The following is a 16,080-nucleotide window of genomic DNA, read 5'->3' as shown; positions in this document are numbered from 1 at the left end:
GTCTGGTGAGGGTGTATTTGGAATAAGGTGGTGGCACTCTGTGCTCTCGGCACACTACAAGGACCTGCTGGATGGTGGAAGATCGAGGACTTCACGCTCGGCACATTGAACGCTGTTTATTTATTTATTGTAAATGTTTTTTATATTCACTGGCATATCAGAGGTAATACCTGATGCTGGAACACTCGGGAACGTTCTGAATCGTCAAACCGCTAGCCGGGCTTTTAAACTAGGTGGCGGGGGAAGGGGTTAAAGGAAGCGATAGCTGGCACTGATCGTAGGTCAGAGGGTGTAACTGGAGGCAATAGCTGTAATGTAAGCAGATTACATAACTCCAGGGGGTAGATTGGCAGAACCAAATGGAAGAACTGGAGCTGCTGATATAGGAGGAGGATTTGGACCTTGTGGGAACATCAGAAACTTGGTTTGACAGCTCACATGACTGGCTGGCAACTATCCAGGAGTATTCCTTATATCGGAGGTATAGGGAGGGGGAGGGGTGAGCCTGTATATCAAGAATGATTTGTTGGTGAACATGAGGGACGACATTGCAAATGGGGGGAGGGAGTCCCTTTGGGTGGAGCTTCAAAGGGTAGAAGTAAGCTGGAAATGAATATTGGGTGTATGCTACAGGCCCCCCAACCTGAAGAGGAAGAGGCGGAGTCTGATCTCCTATCACAGTTAGGAATGGCAGCGAGGAAGGGAAATGTTATCATAATGGGGGATGTCAATCCAGATATGGACGGGCAGATGGCGCTCCTCACTCATTAAAGGCCCTTCATTTCTTTAATGTCTTACAGGATAACTTTATGTCCCAGTTTGTGGAATCCCCGACTGGAAAGAATGCATTGCTGGATCTATGAATTATAAATAACTCAGATCTGGTCACAGATGTGGAAATACCGGACAACTTGGGAACCGCCAATCACAGGATAAATCATAGGAAAAGGAGTCACAAGGGAAGTACAACACTGAATCTCAAAAGAGCCAACTTTTCTAAACTGCGCTTAATACTACAATATATTAAATGGGACCAAATCCTAGAAACATTGAACATTGGGGAAAGATGGGGGTGCTTTAGAAAAATATCAAATAATGGTAATAGCCAGTGCATTCCAATGAGCAACAAATAAACGAGAGAAGGTTAAACCTGGGTGGAAAAAACTTAAAAAGACATATTAAAGAGAGAAAAAGTGCCTTTATAAAATATGAGGCTCAGGGTTCATTATCAGCATTCCAAAACTACAAGGAATGCAAAAAGAAGTGTAAGAATGCAATCAGGGCAGCTAAAATAGACCATGAGAGATAAATAGGTTTGAAGAGTAAACGTGGTACCATTATTTAAAAAGGGCCAAGATATATCCTTGGGAACTACAGAACTGTCAGTCTAACATCAATAGTATGTAAACTATTGGAGGGAATGATAAGGGACTATATCCAAGAATTTGCTGTTGAAAACATTATCATTAGTAGTAATCCACATGAGTTTATGAAAAATCGTTCTTACCAAACCAATCGGTTAACATTCAATGGTGGCACAGTGGTGTAGTGGGTAGCACTCTCACCTAGCAGTAAGAAGGGTCGCTGGTTCAAATCCCAACCACACCACAACACTACCTGCCTGGAGTTTGCATGCTCTTCCTGTGCGGGTTCCCTCCGGGTACTCCAGTTTCCTCCCACACTACAAAGACATGCAGGTAGGTTAATTGGATTCTGTCCAAAATTGGCCCTCCTATATGAATGGGGACCTTGGATTGTGGCTCCTTGAGGGTAGGGACTGATGTGAGTGCAATGTACAGGGATAGGGACAATTGTAGACACTCAGGTTGAACTGGATGGACTGGTGTCTTTATTCAACCTTACTAACTATGAAACTATGAATGAGGAAGTGAACTGCCATCTAGATAAAGGACGGCTTGTGGATGTTGTGTGTTTTGCAAAAGCATCTGATATAGTCCCCCATAAATGCTTAATCCACAAACTGAGGTCTGTAGGTATAGCATGGATAGAAAACTGGTTACAGGGGTGTGTCCAGAGGGGGGTGATAAATGCCGTGTTCTCAGACTGGTCTGGGGTGGTGAGTGGGGTCCCCCAAGGATCTGTCCTATGACCAGTTCTGTGTAATTTGTTCATAAATAATGAAGGAGCAGGGCAATAACTTCACAGCAGGATGTGGTTTAACCTTAAACTGTGTAGAGGGTTCTTTACTGTCAAAGCGGTAAGGATGTGGCACTCTCTTCCACAATCAGTGGTGTCAGTGGGAAGTGTTGATAGTTTCAAAAACTCTTAGATGGGCATCTTAGCAAACACACACACACAGAGGTTGAACTGGATGGACTGGTGTCTTTATTGAACTATGTTTTACAAATGTCCATAGTTTATTCAAGTTTACCAGAAGATGTCACCATAAGTGCCTCACAGGACCCCTTCTTCAGTTCTGTGATCCCGCCACCCTACCAGACATCTATAGCAGGATAACCTGGTTAGAACACACCCCCAGCCTGCTGATTGGATAATGAAAGGGCAGCAGCACCTTATGTTCACTGCAGCACATCTGATTGGTTCCCAGTGCTGCCCCTCCCTCTCCCAGTCTGAGTGCTGCTGTGACGGGGATTATAGGAGGATTGTAATGAGACAAATATACATCCTTGTGATATCTAATTGGAGTTCAGCCTTAAAGGGGAACCATAGCTGCCATCTTTAACAAAAACCCATCAATGATTGGTCTGATGGAACATTGTGTCAGTCTGTGAATATTTTATAATCATTTATAAATCATATTTCTCCATCTATCTTCATCCTCTGTTTCCTGCTATGCAGAGCTACACAGTGACTGCACTTTACTCATCTCCTCTCCCATTGTAAGTCTATAGGTCATGTCTGGTGAAGAGAACCTGTCATGTCAGTAATGTTCTGCGAGTTGTATGCGATAGTCTGCAGATCCCTCTGTGACAGACCTAGCCGGGACAGAGGCTTTTGGGGAGGATTGAATGGTGGCCTCTGATTATGGGTCCTGGAGTTTAAGGGAACAATACTCTTTGTGAGGTGAATGAGAAATCCAGTCTGATCTGTACTAATCAGACTCAATCTTGTATATATGTATATATTGTATATTGTCTCATTTTGTTGTGGACTCTTTGCTGTGATTGTTTGGGGTGTGGCTGTATTCCAATGTTCTATTGTGTCTGTCTGCCCTGAATATTATGGGATGTTTATCTCTATGGAGGGAGGGGGGATTCTTCCAGCAGCCCCCTGCTGATGAGACTGTTTACTGATGGGAAGTTGAACACACCTGACCTGTGTGTCTGTTGTCATTGGACAGTTTACCCCGCCCTGTTTTCCAAGGGTCGGGAAAAGAGTCTCTGAGTTATTTCATCTGTTGTGTCCATGTGTGATAATAAATCAGTTGGCTGTTTACCACTCCAAGACTGGTGTTGTCTGGTGACTGGGTGAGCTAAGGGGTCTTGAATAGTGCTGGTTCTGGACGGAGGAAGCATTGACTGGGGGACAAGGGTTCATCACACCCTCCACGTGTCTTTACATGTCTGCTGGGCAAACCAAAGCCGGGAAGTTCTATAATACAAATCTGGGTTCAGCATAGAAAGTTCTGTCCCGTCCTGACCCCCCAATTCCTGCAACCCGCCATCACCTCCCAGATCTTCTAGTCATTTGTGGGAGGAGCCAGACAGAGCTTGCGTGGACGCGCAGTATGACGGATCTTGGCGCCAAAGGGGCTATTTAAAGGAACCTGTCACCTTGCCTCCCTGCTGTCCGGTCTACAGCGTTCATGAGAGACCTCCTGCTACTACCTTGTCCGCTACCTGATACCTGTTACCCAGCTTGCCTCTGACTATGCTCTGTTGCCTGCCACCAAACCTGGCTTGTTTTGACTATATTCTTCTGCCTGCTGCCTTGGTACCAATCCTGCTTGCCTGTGTATGACCCAGCTTGACAATGACCCGGCCTGCTTGAGATCCGCTGGTGTCCCGATCTACAAGACACCTCCCTCTCTGATCTGGTGTGAGTGTTCCTGCTGCTCCTACTCACCGCTGGTCCCAGTTCCAGCCCACATCTGGTTCTCCTTCTGCTTCTTGGAGTCCAGACTAGCCCTTGCATCTGTGACCTGCCAGGCACTTGTGCCCCTTTGGAGCTCGTGAACCTCTGTCTGCTCTATCAGGAGTTTCTTGAGCCAGAGGAATATGAGAAGCCTCTCCCTGCATCCATGGGCTCCACCATCAGGTATGTGACAGACTGCCTGAAGTCTGGAACCCATGGACATTACCAAATGCTTTGCCAGGCTCTAACTGCAGTTCTCTTCAGTTTTCCTTTATTTGTGGGTCTTTCTGTCTTTAGTTTTGACATCAGCAAGTAAAATGCATGCTCAATTGGGTTGAGATCAAGTGATTGACTCAGCCATTGCAGAATATTCCACTTCTTTTCCTTGAAAAGCTCCTGGGTTACCTTTTGCAGTGTGTTTTGAAACATTATCCATCTGTACTGTGAAGCGCCATCCAATCAACTTTGCTGAATTTGTCTGAATCTGGGCTGACAGGAAAGCTCTAAACACTGCAGAATTCATCCGGCTGCTTCTGTCTTTTATCATCAATAAACACCAATGACCCAGTGCCACCGGAAGTATGCCCATGCCATCACACTGCCTCCACCATGTTTTACAGATGATGATGTGTGCTTTGGATCATGAGCTGTTCCAAGCCTTCTCCATACTTTTTTCTTCCAGTCATTCTGGTACAGATTAATCTTATAATGTGTGGGAGGGGTTGAGCTTTCTATACATTATATAATGTGTGGGAGGAGCTGAGCTTTATATACATTATATAATGTGTCTGAGGAGCTGAGCTTTAAATACATTATATAATGTGTGGAAGGGGCTGAGCTTTCTATACATTATATAATGTGTGGGAGGGGTTGAGCTCTATAAACATTATATAATGTGTGGGAGGAGCTGAGCTTTATACACATTATAGAATGTGTGGGAGGGGCTGAGCTTTATATACATTATAGAATGTGTTGGAGGACCTGAGCTTTCTATACATTATATAATGTGTGGGAGGAGCTGAGCTCTATATACATTATATAATGTGTGGGAGGAGCTGAGCTCTATATACATTATATAATGTGTTGGAGGATCTGAGCTCTATATACATTATATAATGTGTGGGAGGAGCTGAGCTCTATATACATTATATAATGTGTGGGAGGAGCTGAGCTCTATATACATTATAGAATGTGTGGGAGGAGCTGAGCTCTATATACATTATGGGGTGTCCTGACTGTGGGGCTCCTGGGGGAGGAAACTCTTACAGCCTGATTTCACCATTCAGCCACATTCTCTGACACTCAGATAACCAGCAGAGAAAGTTTTCATATGTACAGAAGTGATATAAAATGTAATCCGGTCATTACACTGAAGTGCCATAATAACGATACAGAAGATGTCCTCACTGAATATCCATCAGATCCCCAGAGAGATCCAATGACTCCTCATTCTGTCATACTGATCCTCTGGCTTCAATACTGTCACTTATATGGTCAGATGACCTCCATTAATGGGAAGATACAATTCCCTCCTCGGATCTCCTCCTCATATGGTCAGATGACCTCCATTAATGAGAAGATATGAGTCCCTCCTCAGATCTCCTCCTCATATGGTCAGATGACGACCATTAATGGGAAGATATGAGTCCCTCCTCTGATCTCCTCCTCATATGATCAGATGACCTCCATTAATGGGAAGATATGAGTCCCTCCTCGGATCTCCTCCTCATATGGTCAGATGACCTCCATTAATGGGAAGATATGAGCCCCTCCTCAGATCTCCTCCTCATATGATCAGATGACCTCCATTAATGGGAAGATATGAGTCCCTCCTCGGATCTCCTCCTCATATGGTCAGATGACCTCCATTAATGGGAAGATATGAGTCCCTCCTCTGATCTCCTCCTCATATGATCAGATGACCTCCATTAATGGGAAGATATGAGTCCCTCCTCGGATCTCCTCCTCATATGGTCAGATGACCTCCATTAATGGGAAGATATGAGTCCCTCCTCGGATCTCCTCCTCATATGATCAGATGACCTCCATTAATGAGAAGATATGAGTCCCTCCTCGGATCTCCTCCTCATATGGTCAGATGACGACCATTAATGGGAAGATATGAGCCCCTCCTCCGATCTCCTCCTCATATGGTCAGATGACCTCCATTAATGGGAAGATATGAGTCCCTCCTCCGATCTCCTCCTCATATGGTCACATGACCTCCATTAATGGGAAGATATGAGTCCCTCCTCAGATCTCCTCCTCATATGGTCACATGACCTCCATTAATGGGAAGATATGAGTCCCTCCTCAGATCTCCTCCTCATATGGTCACATGACCTCCATTAATGGGAAGATATGAGCCCCTCCTCGGATCTCCTCCTCATATGGTCAGATGACCTCCATTAATGGGAAGATACGAGTCCCTCCTCAGATCTCCTCCTCATATGGTCACATGACCTCCATTAATGGGAAGATATGAGTCCCTCCTCGGATCTTCTCCTCATATGGTCAGATGACCTCCATTAATGGGAAGATACGAGTCCCTCCTCGGATCTCCTCCTCATATGGTCACATGACCTCCATTAATGGGAAGATACGAGTCCCTCCTCGGATCTCTTCCTCACACCAGTGGCAGTGTGAAGAATTCCTCTACAGTCTGATAATTATAAAACACCTCCAATTTGATTGAACACTCCGAGTCCTCCGGTGTGAAGGTGATGGTGGATGTACAGCCGGTGCCGTCCTGTCTGTTCCCTATTTGTCCATCAATAGGAAACATTCCTCTATACCAGGTGAGCACCGCATTGTCTGCTGAATATTCTTCAATGTACGCCACGAGAGTCACTTCCTCACCCACCCGGGGGCGCTCCGTCACACATTTAATCTCCCGTATTTGGAACTTCTTCTCTGGTCCTGTGGAGGGAAGAACATTGTCATTATTGGCGAGCCAGCCATGATGTGTCTGACATCAGATACCATACTCAGCTTCTCTTCAATCCCCCCCTCCCCCACCACACATACTCACCTTTACTCCACTCCCCACCAGAGGCTGAAGACAACCTGTACTTCCAGGTATGGATGAGCATGTGACTCACCCCATGTGGCAGTGCTGGGCCAATCAGCATGTACCAGAGCTGTCACATGGGGAGAGTGTATATTATACGGGCTTATATGGCTTCTCCTGCTGCTGGCAGCTGAGTGGGGTGTCGGGGGAGGGAAGGTGAGTATGGTCGTGTGGTCTTGTTGGTTTGCATTGCATGAGTAGGAAAGGGCTCACTTAAAGGGGCTGTAAAGGCAGAAGGTGCATTCTATGTATTAAGGTAAGAAGCCTTCTGTGTGCAGCAGCCCCCCTCAGCACCCCTAATACTTACCTGAGGTCCATCTCTGTCCCCGAGTGTCACGGTTATCTGAGATTCTCCCTCCTGATTGGCTGAGACACAGCAGTGGGGCCATTGGCTCCCACTGCTGTGAAAGTCAACTAGCCAATCAGGAGAGAGGGGGGCGGGTCGCAGCTCTGGGTCTGAATGGAGCTGCTTGTTGTGGGGGCACTCTGCAAGAGGGAGGGGCCAGGAGCACAGAAGAGTGACCCGAGAAGAGGAGGATCTGGGCAAAACCATTACACAGAGGAGGTAAGTATAACATGTTTTTTTTTTTTTTTTTTAAATAAAAAAATAACAGACTTTAAAAGGCACCAATATTTAAAAAAGCAGAATGGTGAACAGTCATTACCTACATTGTTTGGGATCTTGAAGATTCTGCATTAGAAAAATTTATTTAACTTTAGAAATATAACCCTAATATGCCCCGTACACACGAGAGGGATTAAGTCTGACAGACCTCCAAAGGAGTTCCGCCGGAGTTCCGACGGAGTTCTGGCGGACTTTTCGACCGAACGGACTTGACCACACACCATCACACCAAACTCCGACGGAGTCGAACGTGATGACGTACGACTGGATTCGACGTAGGAAGTTCATAGACAGTAGCCAATAGCTGCCCTAGCGTCGGTTTTAGTCCGTCGGAGTAGCACACACACGAGCGAATTTTTCGAAGGGGACCGGGTCCGGCGGAGTTCCGTCGGGAAAATTTGAAGCATGCTTCATTTCTAAAGTCCGTCAGACTTTAGCTTCGCTAAAGTCCGTTGCAGCCCACACACGATCGAATAGTCTGACGGACTCAGTCCGTCAGACTTTGGATGTCGAAAAGTCCGCTCGTGTGTACGGGGCTTAAAGCTCTATCATTATACTTTAAAAAAATTCTGTCCCCTATTGGACAAGGTACATGTAGTATTTATCCCATCATGCTAGGTGCTCTCTACCCCTTATGAGTACCAACCCCCACCCCTTGCCGGGGCTGAACTGACAACAACTAGAAAGGAGACGGCTGACTTATAACTTGTGACAGCTGTGAGCACTTTCCGGAGACAAGCAGTGGCAAGACAAAGGATAACATGACCCCCATCCCTCTGCATTCCTCTTGCTGCTGCTTATCTCAGAAAAGTGCTCAGTGATGTGACAAGCTGCAGTTATGAGTCAGCCGTCTCCTTTCTGGCTGTTGTTGGAGGGGAAGGGAGCAGGTTGGTCCTCATAACTAGGGTTAGGGGTGAATAGTTTATCAGGAGTTTCCAAGTCTCCATTCAGGTTGTTTTGAAGGAGAGTGTGCTCCAAAAAAGTTTTTGAAGTCTCAGGGCCTCTAATAGTATCAGCACTAGTAGAAGCTACAGAATGTTCTTCCATCATTAAGGGTCAACTCTGGTAATTAAAAAAAAAATGAAATCTTGCAGCAGGAGCCCATTGCACTGCAAAATTTAAATGCTTGTTAGGTTTATGGATAGAGGAATATTCTGTCACACCTACCTTTTTTCCGCACTCTCCCTGGCCACTGATGATCTTCTCTTCTCTCCAGAGCTTCGGGGTGTAGGTGGGCCCTCGGCGTCCTCACATACAATGCAGAATTACTGGTCCTAAATTGTACTTGATGCAACCACTGGAGCCAGTGTAGAGGAAGGTTTTGGAGCGAGGAATAAGGTGCAGAAGTATTACAGCTTATATTTTCATCCCTAGACAAGCATGTAACACCTGCAGTGTGGGGAGGACCTACTACAAGGGTATTTGTTCTGGCGCACCCATTTGAGCTTGAGCCAAAGTAGTTTCTCTAAAACTGGAAGCTATGGTAGATGCCTGCAACTTCTCAGGGACAAACTCATCAGAGCTTCTGAAGCAGATGGCTGAGAGGCTGGAGGGAAATGCATTGAGGAATGCTTACAGTCTCTGTGGTTAGAGCCGGTGTTCTGGCAGATAGTGTCCTGCCATCATATAGTGTCCGCCCCGTACTGCGCATGTGAACTATGGGGCAGAAGAAGCTTTGGAAAATCTCTGAAGCTGAACGGCGCCTGCGCCGTGAGTGGAGGTGGGAGCCCCACCATCCAAGCGGACATAGGGCTGGGAAAATTAGATGGCCCCTCGCTTCGCTCGCCACACTTCGGGCTCGGCCTCGCTGCGCTCGGCTCTTTTTTATTCCTACTCTATGTCCACTTGGATGGTGGGGCTAGAACCTGGACTTCATCCTCGGCTATTTTCGGAATCTGTGTTTCATGTGCAGTACACAGCGGACACTATCCGATGGGGGACCTTATATGATGGGACACCGGCAGTCAGCATGTTAATTGACTCATGGAATCCTGCATAATTGCAGTGAAATTTTCCCGGGATAATGCTGAGAAGGGGACCACACCGGACCCAGATAAGAAAGACTCTGAGGAAGGTAGGGACCACCTTTCAGACTGTCAGGGTCAGATCCTTGAGAAGGGCACTGCAATCCATACCAAGGGATGGGGATGAGTGGACCAGATACAGTGGGACTGCTTCCCCTTGTGCTCGGGTTCTGAGATTTTGCATTGCTTGACAGTGCCAATATCTTCAGAATATTTGCGGTAAAACCTTGGGTGCTCCTGGACCTGCAGCTAAGAGCAGGTGTGGTCAAACGTCCAGAAGTGACCAGGTTGTAGGTGTATTGCAGTGCGGCAGCAATAACACACACAGTCCCAGTGTAATGAAATAACTTGTATTGATATAATGCAGACAGTTCACAAACACCCGGTGGGAGGGCAGCCCAGACAGGAACACCCACAGTTCCAACAGCGTGTAGGAAGCAGGTTTTAGCCATCCGTAGAGACGGGCAGAATAAGGTCTGGCTGTCTTGAGCCCAAGCAGGCAGAGGTCCAGAAACGTTGTAAACTGTAAGCTTTCCCTCCTCATCAGGAACTTTTTCTATTAGTGTCCCTAAAAGGTGGGATACCTACGCTACCCACTCGCATAAAGCAAGCCAAACCCAAGGGCCAAGGTCTTAAATAGATTCTGCCACACCTAACATGGGTTCCAGAGTCGCATGGGCAGCCAGCATCTAATCGGAACGCTGACCCAGTGACTCGGGAAACCATAGAGGAACCAGGTTCTTCGTGACTTCCTCTCCCTCTGCATTGCCAATGCGGTTGAGCACCCCCTGCAGTGGCGAGAGCAGACTGTACCTGCCTACATGGTCACTATATGTCTTTTGCAATTAGATGTAGGAAGGTGCTATCTCATGCTGAATAGAGGGAACAGAGTGTGGAGTGTGCAACACAAAACCAGCACTCAATCCCCCAATGATCAACCCTCTCCATGGCAAGCAACAGAAGAAATGGAATAGTAATGGTGTCCAACTCCAACAGTCCTAATAAAAGAAGGACTATAAATGGGACTTCAGAGCTGGGGTCACTAGAGGCTGTAGCACGGCTCTGGACCTGGAAAGCAGACAACTAGCACAAAGGTCTGGAAAGCATCACAATGCAGAGCCCAGTGCATGAAGGTCACATTCCAGGCAGGCCACGGTCCAGTGGGGTACCAGCTCCAAAGCTATTGTTGAGAATATGCCGATCTAGATGGCTGCAAGAAGAGACTTGTTCAAGCAGCATGTAGAGCAGTGATGGTGAACCTCGGCACCCCAGATGTTTTGGAACTACATTTCCCATGATGCTCATCTACACTGCAGAGTGCATAAGTATCATGGGAAATGTAGTTCCAAAACATCTGGAGTGTCAAGGTTCGCCATCACTGATGTAGAGTCTTGATTGAAAATAGGAAAAGAAAATATGGCTAATAAAAACTGTTAAACTTTTCTTTTTAGAGAAAAGGCAGCCATCTTCCAAGGACACAAGCAAAAACTGAGGCATTCTGGGAGTGGGAGGGGTCATATCAGGCCGGCTACTGTTTTTTTTGTTTGCTGGTGTCCAAATCCTCCTATAGGTGGCAGTATAACCCAAATGTTCTGAATCTTGTGTTCCTCAATGAAAAAGGAAGAAAAATACATTAAAGCGGAGGTCCACCCTAAAGTGGAGCTTCCGCTCATTGGAACCCTCCCCCCCTCCGGCACCACAATTGGCACCTTTCAGGAAGGAGGGGGGTGCAGGTACCTGTACTGTACAGGTATCTGCACCCACTTCTGGCGTAGATTCTGCAGAAGCTACGCCCCTTTCCGCAGAATCTACGCCCCTTTCCGAAGGTCCCCCCGCTGCCTGCTGGGAAACACACGGATCCCAGAGACAGCGGGGACCATCCTTATTGCGCAGCGCGATTCGCGCATGCGCAGTAGGGAACCGGGAAATGAAGCCGCAAGGCTCCACTTCCTGATTCCCACGCCCAAGATGGCGGCGGCAGCACCCGAGAGACGATCGAGAGATCAGCTTCGGGTGCCGACATCGCGGGCGCGCTGGGCGGGTAAGTGTCATTATTTTAAAAGTCAGCAGCTGCAGTATGTATAGCTGCTGGCTTTTAAAAAAAAAAAAACGGCGGACTCCCGGCGGACTCCCGCTTTAACTTATTTGTAGGATGATTTTAGAAACCATTCTCACCTGTTTCCGGTGCTTCTTCCTTTTTAGGTATCCCTATAAAACAAGAGAAATGTTTAATCAAAATAAGTAAAATTATTACACAGGGATGTCCAAAATATCATTAAATATCTATATATGATCATTGGATCCAAGAACTTCAAAGAGCCCAACAGCACAGAGCTCAAATAAGCCCCAAATAAAGCCCATCCCCCGCACTGTTTTCAATGTCCATAGTGCTGCTTCATGTATGGGGGTCCGGCCAGCCATAGTCTGGGGCACAGTGTCATGACAAAGTGGACCGGCACTCAAAGAGTGAAGATTGACTGTTTTTATAGGGAAAGTATAGAAATTGTAATTCTAAGCAGTACCTTAAAGTGGCTGTAAACCCTCCCCCGCAACTTGTCCCATGTAAATCAGCATAAAAATCCCTAATGAACACGGCTTGTAGATATCTCCTTACTTGCTTAGTATTGTAATACTTTTTGCTCTTTTGAATGACGTCACTGAGCATGCCCAGATCTCCCCTGATTTATGGCACACTTTGTGTACTTTGTCTATTATCAGGACTTCTTACAGCAACAACACTGAAATCCCAGGAGACTGCAGAATCACTCAGAGCTTCCTCCTACACCCCATGTGACCATGTGACATCACATGCAGTGTAAAGAAGGGCATCGCAAAGCATTACTGCAGTATTATCAGCTGAAGCTGATAAGACTAACAAAGGCAAACACTAGATAACTGGCACAAACGGCACAGTGGGGTAGTGGGTAGCACTTTCACCTAGCAGTAAAAAGGGTAGCTGGTTCGAATCCCAACCACGACACTACCTGCCTGGAGTTTGCATGTTCTCCCTGTGCCTGTGTGGGTTTCCTCCGGGTACTCCGGTTTCCTCCCACACTCCAAAGACATGCAGGTAGGTTAATTGGATCCTGTCTAAATTGTCCCCTAGTATGTATGAATGTGAGTTAGGGACCTTAGATTGTAAGCTCCTTGAGGGTAGGGACTGATGTGCATGTACAATGTATATGTAAAGTGCTGCGTAAATTGACGGCACTATATAAGTACCTGAAATAAATAAAATAAGTCAGCTATGAACAGGGAAGCAGGGTTGCCATAGAAACGTTGGATTGAGAAGGAGGCTTGGCTAACAGTACAGGAAGTGCTCAATGTAAGGGTGGAAATACACCCCACTGTGGACTCAGAAAACAATACTTAAGATGGCGCTGCCCAATCCCAGGAAACAAGTTTTTTAAAGTTTCTTTAAACAGTAAGTAATATGAGATTTGGGCTGATTACAGCGGCTATAGTCTGATAATTACTTATTATAATGGACTAAATGAAAAGAAGCATCAGAGTGGGAGAGTTTACTTCCTCTTTAAGGATTCTTCTTTAAAAAAAGACCAGCCTGAGCTTGTTTGGCTGGGCTCCTCCTGTGGGTCACAGGGGTGCAATTCATTTTGCACTCTTATGACCTGTTTTCATCTCTGCTGACGTCACTGGAATCAGTCCAGGCACCGCATCATCCTGACATTGGAAGTCTGGATCCATCAGGTGCCTGGACTGATGCCTGTCTCAGCCCCCCTCTCCTCCACAGCTCAGCACTCCAGGGAGTGTGGAAGAGCAGAGCAGAGAGCTGCTGATTGAGAGTAAGCAGCTCTCCACTCAGGGATCTGTGGAAAGTGAGCCATCAGCGGTGTTCAATCGCTCGGTTCTCAGTGCAGAGGCATTGGGGGACAGATGCAGCATCGGTCCAATGCTGCATCCACCTAGGTAAGTATGATGGGTTAAAAAAACATACAACAGTGCATTTCCTAGACACTCATGTCCTATAGCCTTATAGCTGTATATCTGCAGTCTCATCAGGAGATGTCACTACTGTTCTGCTCACTGTTCTCCTTGCTGGAGAAGTCATACCTGAGGACCTGCAGTGCACAGATCTCCCTGCTCCTTCTTCATCCAATGCATGGATCTGTTCTTTCTACACCTCTATCGTTACCCTACAGTCATCAGATAATGGATAATCTAGGGGGCAGATCTGACATTAGGAAGCAAAGCTCTGCTCCTCTACCAAGATGGCAGCTTCCACATAGACATAATGCAGAACAAGGCATGGAGAGTCAGTAATGAAGAAAATATCATCTGCAGGGAGATGACAAACAATAATGATGACCTGTCCTTTGTCCTCTGCTTTCACAGTGCAGGTCCTCTTTAAGAACACCTTTCCCAAAAACTATTATTCCCTCCTGTGATAAGCGGCATGGCCAGCACTGTTCCCCTCCTCCTGTCTGCATTCACTTCAACAGGATCATTCAGTTCAGCCAGACGTTTGTGTTCATGAATCCACCACCTAATCCTATTGGCTGAGGGTGATCAGATGTACTGTACATAGAGCACCCCTTCTGGGCTGAGGGTGATGGGATGTACATGGAGCACCCCCTCTGGGCTGAGGGTGATGAGATGTACATGGAGCGCCCCCTCTGGGCTGAGGGTGATGAGATGTACATGGAGCTCCCCCTCTGGTCTGAGGGTGATGGGATGTACATGGAGCGCCCCCTCTGGTCTGAGGGTGATGGGATGTACATGGAGCGCCCCCTCTGGTCTGAGGGTGATGGGATGTACATGGAGCGCCCCCTCTGGGCTGAGGGTGATGAGATGTACATGGAGCGCCCCCTCTGGGCTGAGGGTGATGAGATGTACATGGAGCTCCCCCTCTGGTCTGAGGGTGATGGGATGTACATGGAGCGCCCCCTCTGGTCTGAGGGTGATGGGATGTACATGGAGCGCCCCCTCTGGTCTGAGGGTGATGGGATGTACATGGAGCGCCCCCTCTGGTCTGAGGGTGATGGGATGTACATGGAGCGCCCCCCTCTGGTCTGAGGGTGATGGGATGTACATGGAGCGCTCCCTCTGGTCTGAGGGTGATGGGATGTACATGGAGCGCCCCCTCTGGTCTGAGGGTGATGGGATGTACATGGAGCGCCCCCCTCTGGTCTGAGGGTGATGGGATGTACATGGAGCGCTCCCTCTGGTCTGAGGGTGATGGGATGTACATGGAGCGCCCCCCTCTGGTCTGAGGGTGATGGGATGTACATGGAGCGCTCCCTCTGGCCTCATCTAATGAATGACATATGAACACATCATACATATGAAGAATACACGGGGATCTCACCTGTCAGGTCCAGAGTATATTTCTTCTCTCGGATGGTCTTGGACTGACTGTGTGTCACCTCACACCGGAAGGACATATTATCATCACTCGTCTTCGGGGTGAAGGTCAGCGTGGTGGAAGATTTATACAGACTGTCCAATCCAATCTCTGGATCTGATATCGTCACCTCAGATTGGGGGAACGTGCTGAACTCCTTATACCATTTTATTTGTAGGTCTCGGGGGGAGTATCCTGATATTGTTACTTGGAATGAGGCCTCCTGATTGGCTGTCACTCTCGTTGGATGGACAATGATGTCAGATAATGTGGGCGGTCTCTCTGTAATGATAAATACAAACAGTGAGAGATACAATGGAAGGATAGAAGATTCCGGTCATCAGATACACTACATGACCGCATTTACATATGACAGAGGGATTAAGGCCATTCATCTGAACAGATTGAGGAACCGTCCTGGAGAGGACGTGTCCCCAAGTATGGATGCGGGCAATCCGGACACGGGGTCACCATAATCACAGAACTTTCCGGAATTCTGGCCGACTTCAATGGATCATCAGAAAACCTGTCAGAGAAGTAATAATGGACACAGAAGACTGAACTGCATACATCACCGTACTATGGAAGCCTTCACTGCCCTCCCTGTGCTGAACATTCATCAGCCAGTAGAAGGGGGACAGTTCTCTAAACCCCTGTGATCGCCATCATTTATCCATTATGTCTGACCAGCTAAAGCCAGTGGAGATCTAGATGAAGAGAACCTGTCTGATGCTGGATGAAGGAAAGATCTGTGAGAGGCCCGAGAACTAACAGCAGCCCTGTTACACCAACCATCGTACACAGACAAGATGTTGGGATAGAACCAAAGGAAGGACCTAATCGGGTGCCAGAAGGTTCTGTCACATTTGATGACAGCAGTGGGATGCTTCCTGCAGTTAGGGACATCCAAACCACAACGGGGATCCAAGGTCCGGATAGCAGA

General features: G+C 47.2%; 1 protein-coding gene across 26 annotated transcripts in view; it reads right to left on the bottom strand.

Annotated features, from left to right (window-relative positions):
• LOC143929724 (hemicentin-1-like) overlaps positions 1-16,080 on the bottom strand; it is a 419,992-nt gene that overhangs the window by 342,207 nt on the left and 61,705 nt on the right. For 6 of the 26 annotated variants that reach the window (XR_013262563.1, XR_013262571.1, XR_013262568.1 and 3 more), the window contains exons 10-12: positions 15,102-15,419; positions 11,951-11,983; positions 5,560-6,975 (exon numbers count right to left, since the gene is read on the bottom strand). The exons of 1 other annotated variant lie outside the window; for it this stretch is intronic. Coding sequence is in view for 2 of the 25 variants with exons in the window: in XM_077453692.1 (XP_077309818.1) it covers positions 6,683-6,975; positions 11,951-11,983; positions 15,102-15,419 (644 nt within the window). In the remaining 23 variants the exon portion in view is untranslated. Of the gene's footprint in view, positions 1-2,323; positions 6,976-11,950; positions 11,984-15,101; positions 15,420-16,080 lie in introns of those variants that run through there. 19 more of the 26 variants (XR_013262581.1, XR_013262583.1, XR_013262574.1 and 16 more) reach the window with 17 other exon arrangements.

Source organism: Lithobates pipiens, unplaced genomic scaffold, assembly GCF_037356315.1.
Source record: "Lithobates pipiens isolate NorthernLeopardFrog02 unplaced genomic scaffold, aLitPip1_a1.2 Scaffold_24, whole genome shotgun sequence".
NCBI classification, from domain to species: Eukaryota; Metazoa; Chordata; class Amphibia; order Anura; family Ranidae; genus Lithobates; species Lithobates pipiens.
This window is presented reverse-complemented; position numbering and strand designations above follow the sequence as displayed.